The sequence below is a fragment of the Argentina silus genome, assembly GCF_951799395.1.
Source record: "Argentina silus genome assembly, chromosome: 1".
Lineage (NCBI taxonomy): Eukaryota > Metazoa > Chordata > Actinopteri > Argentiniformes > Argentinidae > Argentina > Argentina silus.
The window spans coordinates 37,684,423-37,704,950 of NC_139655.1; the positions used below are offsets into that span (position 1 = coordinate 37,684,423).

General features: G+C 41.6%; 1 protein-coding gene across 1 annotated transcript; it reads left to right on the forward strand.

Moving 5' to 3' along the window:
* The first annotated feature begins 870 nt into the window (after positions 1 to 870).
* On the forward strand, positions 871 to 18,033 carry LOC310820492 (acyl-CoA-binding domain-containing protein 5A-like). The gene is made up of 11 exons (XM_083692140.1): positions 871 to 1,006; positions 1,191 to 1,314; positions 2,068 to 2,140; positions 2,355 to 2,496; positions 6,317 to 6,532; positions 6,806 to 6,900; positions 12,381 to 12,558; positions 12,683 to 12,846; positions 16,095 to 16,145; positions 16,287 to 16,396; positions 16,531 to 18,033. Exons 1-11 carry the CDS (start codon positions 931 to 933, stop codon positions 16,541 to 16,543), a joined length of 1,242 nt encoding a protein of 413 aa, XP_083548266.1. The 5' UTR covers positions 871 to 930; the 3' UTR covers positions 16,544 to 18,033.
* Positions 18,034 to 20,528: the final 2,495 nt, after the last annotated feature.

Genomic DNA, 20,528 nt, shown 5'->3' on the forward strand with positions numbered 1-20,528 from the left:
TTAAGGTTAGGATTAGGTTTAAGGGTGATGGTTAGGGTGAGATAAGGGTTGGTTAGGGTTAGGTAAGGGTTGGTTAAGGTTAGGGTTAGTGTTTAACGTTAGGGTCGTCCCAAGGACCACACGAGCATCCAACGGAAGTCAGTGGATGAGCTGTTTGCAGTGCATCTATAGGCCTATGCCTATGCCAAAGTATCCCACTATTCGGTTGGTCCACAACAATACATATTGTTGCCATTTGACTTGCTACATTGACATCTTATCCGTTTGCAACAAATGTGGCAGTACGCCATCTGTCAACAGACAGTCATTCAAAGTGACAGCGTTTTCCACTGTAACGCTACAGATCAGTCTTCTCATCAGGCCTATAGTTGGGCCTAAATTAATTTAATCATCTCTTGAAATCCGCAAACATCCGTTTAGCACTACATCTCCCAGAGGCCTATATTAAATCCCTCCTAGGGAGAATTGTGGGTATTGTAGGCAGAAAAGCTATAGAACTCGCCCGCGCTTGTTCAAATGTTTCTCAAAATAAACTACAACTCCCTAACACATTTGGGAATCATATGTTTAATGTTGAGCTTTTAATTTGACCGAATATGCCTATGAGACGTCGGATTCAGGTTGCAGAGGGATAATCTCTCCGAATATTGCTTAGTCAGTTCTGGTGAGATGATAGAGGGCTAAATCCATCCGTCCCACCTTTGGGTGAGTGTCTTTATTTGGACCGAGTCTAGGCTACTCAAATCCCAACAGTTTGAACATGGATAGTAAACCTAGCCTACATGCTGCAATGTTGACTGATTTTACCTTTAAGACACGCCGTGAAAGCCTGATGAAACACTGTCATCGCTCTTCTCATGAATAGGTATATTATGCTGAGCCTGTTATATATTAGAAGATTCACCGCCTGTCATCCAAATAACCTACCTCATGGCGACCGACGAACCCACACTAGAAAAGAAGTTTGATTCCGCAGTGCGAGTGATATGGAATTTACCTGAAGATGGTGAGCCTGCCCTGCATATGGCCCCAAATCACACCTGGACACAATAACATACTTATAACATACCACTGCTACAGTATTCAGAGTATAATCAAACTTCATTGAGAGATTCATCACACTCATACTCCTCTTTGCTTTTTCCTTCAGTGTGCATGCCTCCTTATTTTTCTCCCTCTTTCTCTCTTAGGTCCGTATCAACAATCCGACGAGATGATGCTTATGTTTTATAGTTACTATATGCAAGCCACAGATGGCCCCTGCAACATTCCAAGACCAGGAGGTCACTGGGACACTGCGGGCAAAGCCAAGTGGTAATTGGTGTTTTGGACTAGTAAATAATGATGTCGTCACTAGATTTACCAGTTTGAGGATATTAAATCGACCTGATGTAAAAATGTTAAAGAGAAATGCTGCATTAAAAGAACACACTATGAAGACACAAATGTTGGTGTCTCATGCATTATGCAACTTGTGGATGAGATGTGGCAGCATTGGATGCAGCAAGAGCGCTTCAAAGTTGCTTTTGCTTAGGGGAGGAACCCTTTGAAGTGTGAATGGAACAGAGAGGAATAGAAAACATGTCTAAAAATGGCTACGTTTGCTTGAGGTATAGGCAGACCAAGCATATGTGTTAAAATAATGTTATATAATAATACAATAATTATTGTTATATGTTGCTTTTTGTTATGCTTAAGCCACGTCACACAATATGCTTCATAGTGATGTTGACTGTTTGTTACTTGCATCGAACTTGCAATGGCAACATTCATGATGTACATAGCCACAAAATGTATAGGATAATGATGTCAGTTTTGTGTTTTTTAGTACACACAACTTTTGGTCAAACAATGTCTTCTGTGAGCTAAGTAATCAGATCAACCAAATTATGAGTTCTATTTCAAATGCTGTACAGTATGTAACCCTATACACCATACATAGAGTTCCTATGGCGCCATATAGAATTTAAAATGCTGAAATTAATTGTGCAGGTTTTATTTCATCCATATATTCACTGATTTATTCCATCATTAGGCACAGGAGACTCAAATGTTTTCTGTTGCCAGGGACGCATGGAACTCTTTGGGGAATATGACAAAGGAAGAAGCCATGATGGCATATGTCGAAGACATTCAGCTGGTAAGCTTGTTCAACATTTTATGATTTATCATTTAAGTGAAAGGCTGCAAAATGATCAATTCAGTGACATTTTTATTTCACCTTATATTCCTAAAAGTATTTTTTACCTTAGATTCATACAAATAACCCTTAAGACTACACTGCATGAAATCACACAGATATGCTACACTTTTAGGTGTCAACACAAAAATATTAATTTGCCTCTCTTTGGAAGATTTTGGAAACCATTCCAGTCACAGAGGAGGTTTCTGATCTGCTGGCGCTTCTAGGGAATTTCTACGAGGAAGTGGAGGGAGGCGAAGAGGAGGAGGAGGAGGAGGACAAGAGGGCCTTCAGGCCTTTTGCATCTATTGCAGGTGCCTGATGAGAATGACTGCTGTAATGAGTGGGGGGATCAAACCCTTAAGCCACAGTTTTACCTAGTGAGCCAGAGGCTAGCCTGCCACGCAATGAACACCTTAAGGGCATACACCTTTTAAATCACTATGAGCATTACAGAACTGTACACCTCTGTTTGACTGAAGACAACAACATTCGGCTTCATTTAACAGCTAGGAGTGCACAGTTTAATGTATTACTTTTGTATTGACAGAGACTGGGAAGTGTAATTGTTGGGGTTTATGTCTGGGTCACTTGCTTCTGCTATTGCTAATAATTGTCATCATCAATGGCTGGCAAGAAACAATATTCAAATAGCTGGCAAAAAAACAATAATTGTCATCATCTATTACCATAAGCAGAGGCTACCCTTTGTCATCACTAAAGCCAGACGGACACTGTGTGACTTGTACAATTGCAGACGAGCCCAACTGATGAGACAATCTCATACTGTAAGATAAATTCTCCACGTCACTCTGTCTTGATGCAATGTATGCTGCACAAGCAGACCCGATGGTAGATCTCACACTGGGCGATGTTAAGAGATGACAGAAGCCCCTCTCACACTTCCCTTCAGGGATTGTTCGTTGGCAGGGCAATGCCAGAAATGTCACTGGCCACAAAGGAGCAATACACTGCATCTGCAGCTATAGCTTCTTATGCAAAGCACAAAAAGAGAATTCAGAGACACAATTTGCTAGCCAGGAGCAGACAGCTGAGGCTGTCTATTCTTAAAGGATAATGGGAATTTTGAACGATCATGATAATTTTTCTCTAGATACAGTATATAAAAAAGGCAGCTGTGGTCCTGCCAGAGATCCATAAGTGTTTCCTCCATGGCATGGACCAATCAGAATGTATTATGTATTCTGAAGTATTCTATTGACATGGACCAATTAGAATGTATTATGAAGTATTCTATTGGCATGGACCAATTAGAATCTATTATGTATTATGAAGTATTCTATTTCTATGGTCCCAAAAGCAGAGTGTTGTGGAGGTCTTGCAAGTTGTTATTGTTAACAGCTTCCTGGATTCCCATTGGTTGACGTTCTCATGTCGCCTTGTAGCACCTCTCATGTAAAATGTATCATGTATCAGGCTTGTGGCTGAAATTGCCTGTGGCAGTGTCAGCCTGGCTTAAAAGCACAAATTACTTAAAAATGCCTTTTTTATTTTGCTCAGCTGAATCGCAATGGCCACATCAGCAGAAACCATTGATGGACGGTATGTCTTTGTTCTGTGTCGTCTATTTTGGTCCAATTCCATTCCTCAGGGAGCCACAGTGTGTGCTTGTTTCATCTTTATAATCATGGAATCTTGTTATATGGCTGTCTGGGGGGTATAACGTGAAATATGCGGTGGCCCTATACTGTAGCTAAAAATGCTTTTTATGATGTGCCTTAGCTCTCTGTGAAATGTGGTGCTTTTATCACAGAAGGCGCACATTTCTTCAATTCTTGGCCTAGAGCCACCCCACTATTAATAGCTTGAATTGAGTAAAGAAGTGCACTCTGTGGAGCCTTTGAAGGCTAGAGTAGTTGGGTAGCTTTTCTGAAGTGTTTTGTGTCTCACTTCCTTTCTCGTGGCATTGTTGTGTTTTTTCATCATTCAAAGTGTGTAGTGCTGCCTCATTAGTAGGTTGAGCTATGTAGTTGTTATCGTTTGTTAGTTGTATGAAGTGTCACTTGTCAGAGCTTGCCAGGTGTGGTTGTGTAGTAGTCACAGACTGCTAAATGTTGTGTCAATGTCGTGGTGTTGTAGATGCTGTGGGTGCTTTCTAGTCTCATTAGATGTGTCCTATAGAAGTCACTAAGTTGTTATAAGCTGTTATAAAGAGGTATTTTACTGTTTTCTTACACTGCTTAGGCTTTGGGGATCTTTGGGAAGTGATGCAATCCCCAGATTGCAATATTAATGGCATGGTTATGAATGGGAATGAGAAAAGTAACGCAGAGTGCAAAGAGGAAAGCAAAACTGAAAGAAAAGTGGAAAGTGAAAGTGAAGAGGAAAGCAGTGATTTGGAGGAGGAGGAGGAAGATGCAGAAGATGAAGCAGAGATGGAGGAGGAGGAGAAGGAGGAGATACGAGGTAACACCAGTAGTTTTGTCTCCTTTTTGCAAGTCTGTATTTTACATTTATGGTATTTAGAAGACACCTTTATCCAAAGCGACTTACAACAAATACATTTGTTTAAGTAAGTGAATCATCTATCTGTATCTGCATCTGTATGAATCGTTTGTTGCATGAAGTACTAGCAAATTCAAATTCAGATGAATAACATCAGACTCATTATTGTGTGGTCATAAACGTAGTTAATTCAACGGAAGCTCTTGACCGTTGTTTTGTTGTTTGTTGGCATATATCAGAGAGGAAAAGTATCTATGTTTATGTCAATGTGAGACTGGGTTTCGAATCCTGGTATCCCGCGTGGAAGACCCAAGCGTATACCATTAAACCAAGAGGAGGACATCCTCAAGGTCTGAGGCTGACACTAAAGTTTGACATGTCTCAGACAGGGCTACCCATCACAAGTATGATTCTGAACCACCTCCACTACATTATTCAGGTCTCAGATGTGTTTTAACTGGTCTATCTCACTTTAAAGAGGCATTACATCATATACACAATAATTCCCTGCACCATGGTTATGTCTATCAAGTGTCATGTTTATAAGTGCTTTATAATCGTTAGTGACACATTACATCTTACATTAAAGTGGAATGGTTAGGTCAGTCCAATGTCACATACAGTGCATTCGGAAAGTATTCAGACCCTTTAACTTTTTCCACATTTTGTTATGTTACAGCCTTATTCTAAAATGGATTCAATTAATGTGTTCCTTATCAATCTACACATAATACCCCATAATGACAAAGCAAAAACAGGTTTTTAGAAATGTTTGCTAATTTATTAAAAAATAAAAAACTGATATCACGTTTACATAAGACCCTTTGCTATGACACTCGAAATTGAGCTCAGGTGCATCCTGTTTCCTTTGATCATCCTTGAGATGTTTCTATGACTTGATTGGAGTCCACCTGTGGTAAATTCAATTGATTGCCGTTCCAAATCATGTCCACACAACTGTCTATATAAGGTCCCACAGTTGACAGAGCAAAAACCAGGCCATGAGGTCGAAGCAGTTGGTCACTCTGACAGAGCTCCAGAGTTCCTCTGTGGAGATGGGAGAACCTTCCAGAAGGACAACCATCTCTGTAGCACTCCACCAATCAGGCCTTTATGGTAGAGTGTCCAGAAGGAAGCCACTCCTCAGTAAAAAGCACATGACAGCCCGCTTGGAGGACTCTCAGACCATGAGAACCAAGATTGTAATCACTGACTGTAATCACTGCCAAAGGCGCTTCAACAAAGTACTGAGTAAAGGGTCTGAATACTGATGTAAAGGTGATATTTCAGTTTTGCAGTTTTGCAAAAATGCAGTGAAGCATTTTTTCTTCTTTTGGCTCTACACTCCAAAAGTTTGGATTTGAAATCAAACTGTATATCTTTATATAGATAGGTAGGTAGGTAGATACACACACACACACACACACACACACACACACACACACACATACACATACATACATAGTGCCCTGCATAAGTAATGGGACCGTGAAGCATTTTTTCTTATTTAAAATGAGAAAAATAAGATTAATATTATCTGTCCACAAGACAGATCCAGATCTCTGCAGGCTTTTTAGGTACTTTTTAGCTAACTCTAACCTGACCATCCTTTTTGATATAAAGCAGATAAATATATGTATATGTCACTGTAATGATACACTGTGTCAGACAGGAGAGTCCCTGACCCAAGGCTGCTGAGGGTGGAGGACTTCATGTGGCGGTCAGAGGCCATCCTGTCCAATGACAGCGCGGAGACCAGTCTGTCCTCCATGACTGATGTGACACACAGTTCCCTTAAGAGCGATGTGGAGGAGGAGGAGTTGGCCTGTACCCAAGAACCTCCGTTGGAGAGCCAGTACAGGCACATGAATGGACACCTCAGCGGTAAGGCCCCCCTCCATTACTGTCCTCAAATGAGTTGCTAGTTAAAGGGCAAGGGTGGAAACAAGGGGAGGCTGGTGGAGGTAGAAATCTGAGCACGGTCCATTGTAATGGATGGAATGGAATGAGGAATGGTATCAAACACCAGTTTGGAGTACCCCACTCAGAGACCACACACGTCTGGATGTGTGTTTTGCATTGGACATGGATCTGTGTGGATTAAACCTTATGGCTCCATGAAGTAACATGTATGTGGTGTGCTTTACCATTCTACAGATTACAGCAATGTCCTTCCTGAACTGAATCATCGCACCAATGATTCAGATAGTGAGGAATTCTGTGACTCAATGGAGCATTTAGCCATGGAGGAGGTAAGTCCCACTGCTATGACAGTGGTCTGCATAGGTCTTTTAGAGCAGTGTTTCTCAACCTTTTTTCAGTCGCGGCACCCTTTGCATGAATGAAAAATCTCAAGGCACCCCAATATATATATATATATATATATATTTTTTTTTTTTTAATGTTGATTATCATTAGAATACACACACTGTCTCTGACGAACAACAAATTAATGACGCATGTAGCCTACTACTCTTACAAGCACGCATACACACACACACTATTCTCGCAGGAATGGATGACAGACACACACGTAGCTCCTGGTCCACAGCTCTCAGGCGCTCTCGTCCGCTACGTTCCACGGTAAAGTCCGATCGTTTCCATTGAAATGGTTTTGGGTTCTTTGTTTTGTTAGGAACACTGGGATATTTCATTTTTATTTCGTTTTTATTCCTCTGGGAACGTTGCATTTTTTCGCCTCAAACAGTGGACTTCTCCCGCGTATTCTCTTTGATCGTGTTAGAGTGTGCGCTGTTTTGAATAATTCCAAATCCGCGCTCATACGTCCGCTACGTTCCAAGGTAAACTCCGATCGTTTCCATTGAAATGGTTTTGGGTTCCTTGTTTTGTGAGGACCTCATTTTTATTCATTTTTCCGCTGGGAACCCTGTCTTTTTTCGCCTCAAATAGTGGACCTCTCCCGCGTATTCTCTTGGATCGTGTTAGCGGGCGCTTTTTTTGAATAATTCCAAAGCCGCGCTCATGCGTCCGCTACGTTCCAAGGTAAAGTCCGATGTTTCCATTGAAATGGTTTTGGGTTCTTTGTTTTGTTAGGAACACTGGGATATTTCATTTTTATTTCGTTTTTATTCCTCTGGGAACCCTGTCTTTTTTCGCCTCAAACAGTGGACCTCTCCCGCGTATTCTCTTTGATCGTGTTAGAGCGGGCGATGTTTTGAATAATTCCAAAGCCGCGCTCATACGTCCGCTACGTTCCACGGTAAAGTCCGATCGTTTCCATTGAAATGGTTTTGGGTTCTTTGTTTTGTTAGGAACACTGGGAAATTTCATTTTGATTTCGTTTTTATTCCTCTGGGAACCCTGTCTTTTTTCGCCTCAAACAGTGGACCTCTCCCGCGTATTCTCTTTGATCGTGTTAGAGCGGGCGATGTTTTGAATAATTCCAAAGCCGCGCTCATACGTCCGCTACGTTCCACGGTAAAGTCCGATCGTTTCCATTGAAATGGTTGTGGGTTCTTTGTTTTGTTAGGAACACTGGGAAATTTCATTTTGATTTCGTTTTTATTCCTCTGGGAACCCTGTCTTTTTTCGCCTCAAACAGTGGACCTCTCCCGCGTATTCTCTTTGATCGTGTTAGAGCGGGCGCTGTTTTGAATAATTCCAAAGCCGCGCTCATGCGTCCGCTACTTTCCAAGGTAAAGTCCGATGTTTCCATTGAAATGGTTTTGGGTTCTTTGTTTTGTTAGGAACACTGGGATATTTCATTTTTATTTCGTTTTTATTCCTCTGGGAACGTTGTATTTTTTCGCCTCAAACAGTGGACCTCTCCCGCGTATTCTCTTTGATCGTGTTAGAGCGGGCGCTGTTTTGAATAATTCCAAAGCCGCGCTCATGCGTCCGCTACTTTCCAAGGTAAAGTCCGATGTTTCCATTGAAATGGTTTTGGGTTCTTTGTTTTGTTAGGAACACTGGGATATTTCATTTTTATTTCGTTTTTATTCCTCTGGGAACGTTGTATTTTTTCGCCTCAAACAGTGGACCTCTCCCGCGTATTCTCTTTGATCGTGTTAGAGCGTGCGCTGTTTTGAATAATTCCAAAGCCGCGCTCATGCGTCCGCTACGTTCCAAGGTAAACTCCGATCGTTTCCATTGAAATGGTTTTGGGTTCCTTGTTTTGTGAGGACCTCATTTTTATTCATTTTTCCGCTGGGAACTCTGTCTTTTTTCGCCTCAAATAGTGGACCTCTCCCGCGTATTCTCTCTGATCGTGTTAGAGCGTGCGCTGTTTTGAATAATTCCGAAGCCGCGCTCATGCGTCCGCTACGTTCCAAAGTAAACTCCGATCGTTTCCATTGAAATGGTTTTGGGTTCCTTGTTTTGTGAGGACCTCATTTTTATTAATTTGTCCGCTGGGAACCCTGTCTTTTTTCGCCTCAAATAGTGGACCTCTCCCGCGTATTCTCTTTGATCGTGTTAGAGCGGGCGCTGTTTTGAATAATTCCAAATCCGCGCTCATGCGTCCGCTACGTTCCAAGGTAAACTCCGATCGTTTCCATTGAAATGGTTTTGGGTTCCTTGTTTTGTGAGGACCTCATTTTTATTCATTTTTCCGCTGGGAACCCTGTCTTTTTTCGCCTCAAATAGTGGACCTCTACCGCGTATTTCCTTTGATCGTGTTAGAGCGGGCGCTGTTTTGAATAATTCCAAAGCCGCGCTCATACGTCCGCTTGTTCTTGATGCAGGTTAAGCTCGAAAAGCTCAGTTCACACACATATGTCGTGGAAAAGGGTAACAGTATGTCAACGGCACTACTTGACACTATTGGGTATTCCTTTTCCAATGATATCCAAAATGTATCCAATGTCATATCTTGAAATTTCATCCTTAATGTACGATCTTCTTTCATCTCTGCCAGTTGCTCCTGTGCCTGCATTGGCAGGTCGGCTTCGCTCTCCAAAGCGGACGAATTCCAAGGGTTACGGACCCAGTCAAAACCACCAAAGGTCTCAGCTGGAAAATACTTATTAAATCTCTCGTCAAGGGTTTGCAGATGCTGAGAGATAAGGCCAGAAAGTTTTTTGCTGTTTGGATGTCCACTGTACAGGGGAAACATCTAAACTCTCCCCTGTTTCACACAAGAGTGCCAGAGAGTGAGTTTAGACTTGAAGCCACGCAATTTGTCTGATGAGTTTAGTAGATTTTCCTCTTTACCTTGCATTTTAGAATTAAGTTCATTGAGGTGCTTAAATATATCGGCCAGGTATGCGAGTTTTGCGCACCATTGCGCATCTGCAATGAACTCTTTATATGCAGAATTCTCTCCCGCTAGAAACACTCTGACTTCTTCTCTTAACTCGTACAGTCGGTCCAAGCCCTTTCCACGTGAGAGCCAGCGGACATCCGTGTGCAGCAACAAGCTCTGATGCTCGGCTCCCATTTCCTCGCATAGAATGGAAAAAAGACGGGACTTTAACGGTCGCGCCTTTATGAAATTAACTATGTCCACTGCCCTGTCCAGTACATCTGAAAGATATTTCGGTAAAGTCTTGGCAACCAGTGCCTCCCTGTGAAGGAAACAATGCGTTGTGCAAACATTTTGGTTTTGTGCTCTGATCTTGCTGATGAAACCTTTGACATTGCCGGTCATCGCAGCAGCGCCATCGGTGCAGACACTGATACAATTTTTCCAACTTAGACCTCCCTTTTCAAGGTACTCTGTTGTGACACGGTATATTTCCTCTCCCGTTGTTTTGTGCGGCAAACACTTGCAAAATAAAAAATTCTCACGAATTTGTCCTCCATTAATAAATCTCACAAATCCCAAAGGTTGTGCGTGGCCACTCACGTCTGTTGATTCAACAACTTGCAGAGAGAATTTCCCACATAGCCTTATTTTCTCTAAGACCACGTCTTCTATGTCTGCCGACATGTCATTTATACGCCTTCCAATGGTAGAGTTCGAAAGTGGTACCTTTGCGATCTCTTTAGCTGCTTGTGGGCCTATCATTTTGTTTACAATAGCCGTGCAGGCTGGCATTATTACTGATTTGGCAATGGTGTGAGGCTTTTTAGCCTTAGCTATTATTTCGGCTACCAGATAGCTAGCCTCCAGTGCATTGTTTGAGACTTTCGCACACTTGAACATCACCTGCTCCTGTCGGCTGTGTTCGCTTTTCAAACGAACAAAGTATTCCCTACTTTGGTTGGCATGTGATGGATGATTGGTTGTCAGATGTCTTTTCAACTTGCTGGGTACCATTGCCTGGTTGGACAATTTCATACCACATAACAGGCACAGGGGGAGAGGACATGACAGCTCTCCAGTGAATTATTTTTATTGAATGTTTTACTTTTAGTATGTCTTATCTGTTGTGCCTGGGCACTTTATCTGTCTCACCGTGGGAGAGTGAGAAACGTCCTCTCGATTCCTTTGTATGTCTTGACATGTGAAGAATTGACAATAAAGCCACTTTGACCTCTTGCTGGAGGTGCCTACCTCCTTCACTGACTGACCACACGATGACGATGTTGAGGGCTCAGATTCAGATATATCAGACTGTGGAGCTTTTCTTTTCAAAAACGTGTCCATGCTGCTGGCTAATTAACCGCTGCACAACGCTATGACAACTCATCCGATTTCGCGCGCTGTAAATAAAAGTATTTGCCTACGTCATGCAGCCTACTTTCCAAACACTGATTGCAGCGTCGGTAGGCTTCTAGAAAATTAATCCGAACTATTTTCTCTGATGTGTGCCTCGATTTACTTAACTGTATGATACAGCTAAAAGAAAGATTCCAAAATGATGCATTCATTTATTTAAATTTCACTATATTAGCCTAGTGTCAGCCACGTTTCTGCGGCACCCCTAAGGATGCCAGACGGCACCCAAGGGTGCCGCGGCACCCCTGTTGAGAAACACTGTTTTAGAGGACTACATAGAAACTTTGTAAAATGACATCGAACCAACATAGGACGTCCCATTTAAATAGAACTGAACACACCTGTATTAGATGAAACATAGGACTAACAGAGACCCATACAGACATAATCAATCAGAAACATGTCTGTGTAAAGGCCGAAGATCATCACCTGAAACCATCTCTGACCTCTCAAAATCCCATTCAGAGAAACAGTGGCTCGGTCTGACCACTTTTGCCTTAAAAAATAACGCAGTATAAAGATCCACAAAAACGTAGTGAGCAGTCCTGGGTGAGTAGCTAGCTACACTGATGTTGAGAGGAAGATCTGAATGTGTGTGAGACCAGGAGGGAGCAGAGAGTAAGGGGAGAGAGAGAGGCATTGTTTTGGTTTCGGTTTGAATTAGCAGGGTACTTGTAGCAAGGTTCTTTTCACACACACACACAGAGGCAGACGCAGTATGTTGGTGAGGGAATGTTTCTGTTTATTCAGATTGTCAGTCTTATCGTGTCTCTGGCTTTCCAGCCCTTCAAAACCCCTCGGCGACTTTTCAGTCGTCCTTCCTCTTTCTCTCCTGTTCCGCCGTTCTCAGCCCACCTACTGAAAGCAGAGGCACACACATCTTAACCATTTCGTTAAACGAGGCTTCATTCGCACCAGCTGCGCAACGAAGCCTCGTCCCCCGTGACCCTGGCCACGGTCCTGTAGCACACTCTACAGGCCGAACGCTGCATGTCCCCCCACAGTACAGCACCTAGGAGGCAGTTTTCCGCAATCCTGCCTACTGTCGACTTAAATGGAAACTAGATACAAATGCTACGATTGGATGATTTTGTCTGGTTGTCTTTCAAGGGTTCTGGGGCAGCCAGAGTACACTTGTCTCGGACAAAGGAAGCTCAAGGTAGGAGGGACCTTCGGGAAGAGACCAAGACGACTCTAAATGAGGGGGAGGACACGAGGCTCCAGGGAGGCCATGATGCAGGACATGGATTAGATGAACCTTGCAGTTCCTTGTTAAGGACAGGAGGAGGTGGGGCTGTAATCATGGTCTTGTTGTTTCTATTGTGTACTGATGATACTGTTAACTTTCTCTTTTGCTCCTAAAGCCCATTGTCAAACGATGGCTCACTCACTGCCTTGTGTTTCTGGTGTAGGATCCAGGTCATCTGGGATAGGTTCTCAGCCACTTTGTATCAGTGAGGGAGTTGCCGGTAGTAACCTTCATGAACAAGTGGTTGTGGCACTGTGGAGACTTCAGGAGGACATGACCAGTGTGCTCCAGAGGCTCAACACTCTGAAGGCTCTGACTGCATCACAGGTGATGATCTGAAACTCTAACCATAGTCTAATACCCTTAACCAAAGAGAGGAAATAGGAAAGAGAGGGCACTGTTAGCTTTTTTATAGAGCATCGTGTAACGCCAACCGCTAGCGGAAGTTGCTATTGACTAGCAACCCTCTTGTTACATTCCTGGACCATTCCGTACGTGCTGCTTCTCTGTCTACTCGTAGGCATGTGCGGACCATCCATTTAAACTTACGTTTTTCGGAGGTTGAAACAACTTGATGTATCACGTTAATTAGAAAACACATTTATTGTAAGTTTGCTGTTTCTGTACAAAAGTTGCTTGGAGGACCAAATGCTGTGCATTAGAACCTAGTCTCCTCATACAGTGGGGGAAATAATTATTTGATCCCCTGCTGATTTTGTTAGTTTGCCCGATTACAAAGAAATGAGCGGTCTATAATTTTTATGGTACTTTTATTTTAACAAATAGACACAGAATATCAACAAAAAAAGTCCAGAAAAACCTATTATATAAAGTTATAAATTAATTTGCATTTGATCGAACGAAATAAGTATTTGATCCCCAAGCAAAACATGACTTAGTACTTGGTGGAGAAACCCTTGTTGGCAAGCACAGAAGTCGGACGTTTCTTGTAGTTGGTCACCAGGTTTGCACACATCTCAGGAGGGATTTTGGTCCACTCCTCTTTACAGATCCTCTCCAAATCCTGAAGGTTTCAAGGCTTTTGCTTGGCAACTCGAAGCTTCAGCTCCCTCCACAAATTTTCTATATAATTAAGGTCTGGAGACTAGCTAGGCCACTCCATGACCTTAGTGTGCTTCTTCTTGAGCCACTCCTTTGTTGCCTTGGCCGTATGTTTTGGGTCATTGTCATGCTGGAAGACCCATCCACGACCCATCCTCAGTGCTCTGGCTGAGGGAAGGAGGTTCTCGTCCAAGATCTTACGGTACATGGCCCCGTCCATTGGCCCCTCAATGCAGTGAAGTCGTCCTGTACCCTTAGCAGAGAAACAACCCCAAAGCATAATGTTTCCACCTCCGTGTTTGACGGTGGGGATGGTGTTCTTGGGATTGTAGCATTCAGCATTTCTCTCCCTCCAAACACGACGAGTCGAATTTATGCCAAAGAGTTCAATTTTGGTCTCATCTGACCACATCACCTTCTCCCAAGCCTTCTCATTTAAGTGTTCATTGGCAAACTTCAGATGGGCCTGTACATGTGCCTTCTTGAGCAGGGGGACCTTGCGGATTTCAATCCGTTACAGTGTAGTGTGTTACCAATGGTTTTCTTGGTGACTGTGGTACCAGCTGCCTTGAGATCATTACCAAGCTCCTCCCGTGTAGTTCTGGGCTGATCCCTCACCCTTCTCATGATCATCCTTACCCCACGAGGCAAGATCTTGCATGGAGCTCCAGGTCGAGGGCGATTGATGGTTATTTTGTATTTCTTCCATTTTCTAATAATTGCACCAACAGTTGTCTCCTTCTCACCAAGCTTCTTGCTGATGGTCTTGTAGCCCATTCCAGCCTTGTGAAGGTCTACAACTTTTACCCTGATGTCCTTTGAATGTTCTTTGGTCTTGCCCATGGTGGTGGAGAGGTTGGAATGGAAGAGATTGATTCTATTGACAGGTGTCTTTTATACCTGTAACAAGCAGAGATTAGGAGTACTTTCTTAAAGTGACAGGACTAATCTGTGTGCCTTATGGGCATATAACCGGTCTGTATGAGCCAGAATTCTTGCTGGTTTGTAGGGGATCAAATACTTATTTCCTTCGATCAAATGCAAATCAATTTATAACTTTATATAATGTGTTTTTTCTGGACTTCTTTGTTGATATTCTGTCTCTATTTGTTAAAATAAAAGTACCATAAAAATTATAGACCGCTCATTCCTTTGTAATCGGGCAAACTAACAAAATCAACAGGGGATCAAATAATTATTTCCCCCACTGTATACCACAATGCACTCCAATATTAGCCATTAGCAGCATTACCCCAAAATGCTGAAAGCGCCACCTTTTGTCAGTGTTTATTGTTAATACTAAAATGTGCTTATTCTTTTTCCAAAAACAAAATAAACGTCAGAACTCACTTTCTTTACTCCCTCTAGTCTACATATCGGTTTCCTTCAACTCAACAACATGACTCTGAAACCCTTTCCATGCTTTACATTATTAAAGCCCTCTCAAGTCTCACTATCAAACACCTTTCTTTCACTCAAACAGTTTTTGTTTCTCTTGCTTAAACCTACTTCAAATTCTCCCTGGAAAATAAACATATAATATATTGCATATATCATTACCTTTAACCTTAAATAATTAGATTTCTGTACTAAATTGAAAACGGTCTTGTGGACAGATAATATTAATCTTATCATGTATCAGAGTGATTGTAAGTGGAAAGTTTAGAGAAAAAAGGATCTGCCCAAGATTTACAGCACACCACCTCATCTGTGAAACATGGTGGGGTGTTATGTATAGCTGCCACTAGAACTGGCTAACTTGTCTTAATTGCTGGTGATGGCATCAGCAGAATGTATTCTGAAGTGTACAGAAACATCTTGTCTGCTCGAGTGCAAGCAAATGCCTCCAAATCATTGGAGGGCGCTTCATCATGCAGTAAGACAATGACCCAAATCATACTGTCATAGCAACTAGGGAGTTTTTCAGGGCCAAAAAGTGGAAAACTGGCCAAGTCAATCTTCCAATTGATTCAATTGTACATGCATTTAATTTCCTGATGATAGGATTTTAGGCAAAAAACCCCTCAAAACAAACAACAACTGAAGATGGCCAATACAGGCCTAACAGAGCATCACCAGAGAAGATACCCAGCGTCTGGTGGGGTCAATGGGTTGCAGATTTCAGGCAGTTATTATGTTATCAGCATACAAAGGATTGTCGACCAAATACTAAACATGATTTGGACATTATATTAATCTGTCACTGAAATAGGAGGACTATGTATAAAAGTATTGTAATTTCTAAATGTGAAACCAATATGTACATAAATAACATCAAATAAAAGCTGATAATCTCTACTTTATCCTCATAGAAAAACATTTGGAAAATCCAAACTTTTGGAGTATAGACCTAAAATACGAAGAAATGCTTCACTGTCCCATTATTTATACAGGGCATTGTATGTAACAATGTAGTCACAGGGGAGGGATTCCTTGAAACTCAACACAAATGAGATCATAACTGATTGTTATTGTTTGTTTAATTTTAAAACATATTTGTGTTAATTTTTCAGGCTAGTTCACTTTCTCTCATACACAATGAATCCCTACCCCAGACAAGAAAGGTATGTGCTAATTTTTACTGTCAATGAAAAATTGACTAAAAATGTGATTTGATATGATAAAAAAAAAATACTGTACCATTTTACACTTTTGTGTAAGAGGGAGAGAGAGAGAGCTTAACTGCTTGATTTGGGATTTTCCAGAGACCTTCGTGGTGGCCTTTTCGCCTGTCCCCTACCACTGTGGTCTTTTCTACGGTCTGGCCTTTGGTTGCTCATTGGTTGGTCCAGCTTTACTTCCAACGACAGAGGAGGTGAGTGACCCCTGTGTTCTATCTCTGTATCAACACTGTATGACAATTTGTCCTTTGGGGACAGTGTCTTCGAATTCTGCTGTATTAAATCTAGGCATCAAATGGTAACCCTGTGGTCAATATCTGTCTTTCAGAAAAGTTTGCTGAGGATTGAGGGGGGTCGTCCAAACCAGCCACACTCAAGGGTCCACTCGTGTGAAGAAGTTGCATTTTCATTCAAGCTCTCTTTTGCATGCCACTGCTCACTGGGCAATGGGCAGAGGTTGTGATGGTACATTCTTTACAGTCTATTTACAGAGAGGCTGTACTGTATTTATTAACTATATCGTCATAAATTATGAAGATGTTTAGTACTGGTGTTTGAATTGGAAGATATTGATAGGCTTTTTTAGACAGATGATGAAGACAATTATTTACTCAATATTTCAACATTCTATTCCAAATATATCTAAATGATTATATTTTAGACAATGTTTTGTGTGTAGCAAACAAAGTAATCTCATAAAATGGCATTAATTTATAGAGGACAAAAGGACATGGACATTAGTGTGAGATTCTATCTGCTTTTATCATTTGCATTGCAATGAACCCAAATAATTCACTTTTATTAATATCATGATTTTTTAAAATATAAATCACAATATTTTTCAAATATAATATCACTCTCTACATCTCTACTGTAAACTGGTACTGGAATAATATTGGTTTCTATGTTTATATTAATTGTAAATGTAAATATTTTTTCCTGTTTCCATAAATTGTACACTCATACAGTCAGGAGAAAATAACACTGTAGTGCAATAGTATTTCATTTGACTATAAGAATGTAACAGTGCAGAAAATACAATGATTATGTTCACGTGTACGTCACAAGCTACAGAATGTTATGGAACGCCGTAGAGATACATATCAAACAAGCCTTATTTAACATGTCAAATAAGGCAAATCGAGTTTGATGAATCAGGACATGAATATGACTGAACATCAGTTTACAGATTAACACGTATAGGATTTATTTCCGTAGTTATTACATAGTAATTACACCATCACTGGTATTGTATATGTCATGATGATTCATCGGTATGTACATTGTCTTACGACAGAGCGTGACTCCGTCCACACTGATCTGTCTTATTACACTCCAGCAACTATGATTAGGATAGAAAGTAGCCTGGTAATTAAATTATTTCTTATTTATATTTAATACACATACTAAATACATAATATGTACTAGATGAAAGAAGCCTTACTTGGAAGAAAAATTACAGAAAAGGAGTTTCTTGGAAATTGTAACATCATCAATGACTGCACCAAATTAACAGACTGAAATAGAGGAGATGACTCTGTTAAACTTTAATTAGCGAGGTAAGTAGCTTCGGCCAGTGGTTAATAGGTTCACGCCGCCATCGCAGCGGTGGTCTACCTCAATGCAGCAGCAGACATAAAGTGTGAAGTGGTGCAAGGTGGTGATGAGCTATGAAAGGCTGTTTGAAAAGAGAATAGTTTGCCTTATCAGCTTGCCTCATCAGATAGATTGGCAAAAACAAGTTTATTATAGTAGCTCATGAATAACAGATGAAGAGTGGAAATAGCAACTTGCGCTCTGGTAGCCTGGATATCACACTGGTTTGGCTACTCCTAAAGCCCACACTTCCAAGCTGGGGAGCCTAAACATTATTTGCAATGCATACATTTTGCCAACATTTTGGTTACAGTAAAATCAATGTTTGCATAACAGTCTTCTATGAACTGAATAAACTGAATTCATTAAATGAAGAACTTTACTGTTGTAGGGGAGGAGTGGGACTGGATTGTACTCAGCTTTCGAATTGTATCTCTAAAAGACTGTCTAGTGGCAAGATAAATTGTCACGCTTTTGTTTGTTAATGCGAATCAATTAGAGCTTGTTCTAAGTGGAGCTCAAGCAATCCAAGCACACACAGGAGCTAAATCAAAATGTGTAGTCATGAATGTCACATATATCAAGAACTGTCCAAGGCTACAGCAATGTTATGACACCTATATGAAAGTTATTAATTTGGAGCCATCTATGATACATGATATGATGGACAGGGGCAAAGAAGAACAGTCAAATACAGACAGTTAGGCAACTACAAATGACTTGTTGAATGCGGGCAGTAAAACAGTGAAAATATAATTTATTTACAGATTAACAGTTGAGTTTTATATACACTCACCATTTTATTAGGTACACCTGTTCAACTGCTCGTTAACGCAAATATCTAATCAGCCAATCACATGGCAGCAACTCAATGCATTTAGGCATGTAGGCATGGTCAAGACGACCTGCTGAAGTTCAAACTGAGCATCAGAATGGGGAAGAAAGGTGATTTAAGTGACTTTGAACGTGGCATGGTTGTTGGTGCCAGACGGGCTGGTCTGAGTATTTCAGAAACTGCTGATCTACTGGGATTTTCACGCACAACCATCTCTAGGGTTTACAGAGAATGGTCCGAAAAAGAGAAAATATCCAGTGAGCGGCAGTTCTCTGGGCGAAAATGCCTTGTTGATGCCAGAGGTCAGAGGAGAATGGCCAGACTGGTTCGAGATGATAGAAAGGCAACAGTAACTCAAATAACCACTCGTTACAACCAAGGTATGCAGAAGACCATCTCTGAACGCACAACATGTCAAACCTTGAAGCCGATGGGCTACAGCAGCAGAAGACCACACCGGGTGCCACTCCTGTCATCTAAGAACAGGAAACTGAGGCTACAATTCGCACAGGCTCACCAAAATTGGATAGAAGAGTGGAAAAACGTTGCCTGGTCTGATGAGTCTCGATTTCTGCTGCGACATTCAGATGGTAGGGTCAGAATTTGGCGTAAACAACATGAAAGCATGGATCCATCCTGCCTTGTATCAACGGTTCAGGCTGGTGGTGGTGGTGTAATGGTGTGGGGGATATTTTGTTGACACACTTTGGGTACCAATTGAGCATCGTTTAAACGCCACAGCCTACCTGAGTATTGTTGCTGACCATGTCCATCCCTTTATGACCACAGTGTACACATCTTCTGATGGCGTCTTCCAGCAGGATAACGTGCCATGTCACAAAGCTGAAATGATCTCAAACTGGTTTCTTGAACATGACAATGAGTTCACTGTACTCCAATGGCCTCCACAGTCACCAGATCTCAATCCAATAGAGCACCTTTGAGATGTGGTGGTACAGGAGATTCGCATCATGGATGTGCAGCCGACAAATCTGCAGCAATGATGCTATCATGTCAGTATGGACCAAAATCTCTGAGGAATGTTTCCAGCACCTTGTTGAATCTATGCCACAAAGAATTAAGGCAGTTCTGAAGGCAAAAGGGGGTCCAACCCGGTACTAGCAAGGTGTACCTAATAAAGTGGCCGGTGAGTGTATATGGCTATAGCCTACAGAATACTATGAATAAAAAGCATGTCAACATGACAGCTTACTTCACCGATCACAGTATATGAGAAGGGCTGAACTGCTGTATTCTCCCTCGCTGTCCCTCATTATAGCCCCACCTACATCCTCCCATTATCCCTTGACACCCTTCTCAGATTTTGATTGGTTCATGACTTTCACTCTCCTTTCAATCATGTGAAATATATTCAACGTGAACTTGCAGTGCCAAAGCGGAAAATTTATGACACAAAACTGTGCTCTTTGCTTTGTGGGCTGCTGAAATGCACGGAATCAACTGAGAAACATTATGTCGCTATGAGTTCATTAATATGCAATTTTACGACACTGCCACTTATATTCCATGTCTGACATCATTTTATGTCCATGAAGACATGATTTGTTCTAAATAAATTCTAAAATAATGTGTCCTTTTTAATTGAAACAACAACTCATAAGCTGCTCTTCACATAATTCATCAGGTGGCAATGTTTGTAAACACTGAAAGGAGTCTATAACACATTGTAAGCATATGCATTAGAATTGCTCAACGATGCCTCCTGGTGGTTGTTTTGCGGAGGTGAATTACCAGAAATAAAACATGGCAAATAGTCGAGCTGACTCCCTACTGCCCCGGCGACATCGTCGCACAAATGTGAAGCTTTTAAACTCTGAGCTACTGTAACATGTATCCAGTGGTGGATATGGGGGAGCCCACAGGAACCGATACGA

Bases quoted from the DNA above. Each gene is read 5' to 3' on its own strand.
- LOC310820492 (XM_083692140.1), top strand. From the start codon at position 931: ATGGCGACCGACGAACCCACACTAGAAAAGAAGTTTGATTCCGCAGTG. The intron at 2,141-2,354 runs GTAAGCTTGTTC...TCTCTTTGGAAG, and splicing joins ATGTCGAAGACATTCAGCTG to ATTTTGGAAACCATTCCAGT. The intron at 12,559-12,682 runs GTGGGGCTGTAA...TTTCTGGTGTAG, and splicing joins CTTGTTAAGGACAGGAGGAG to GATCCAGGTCATCTGGGATA.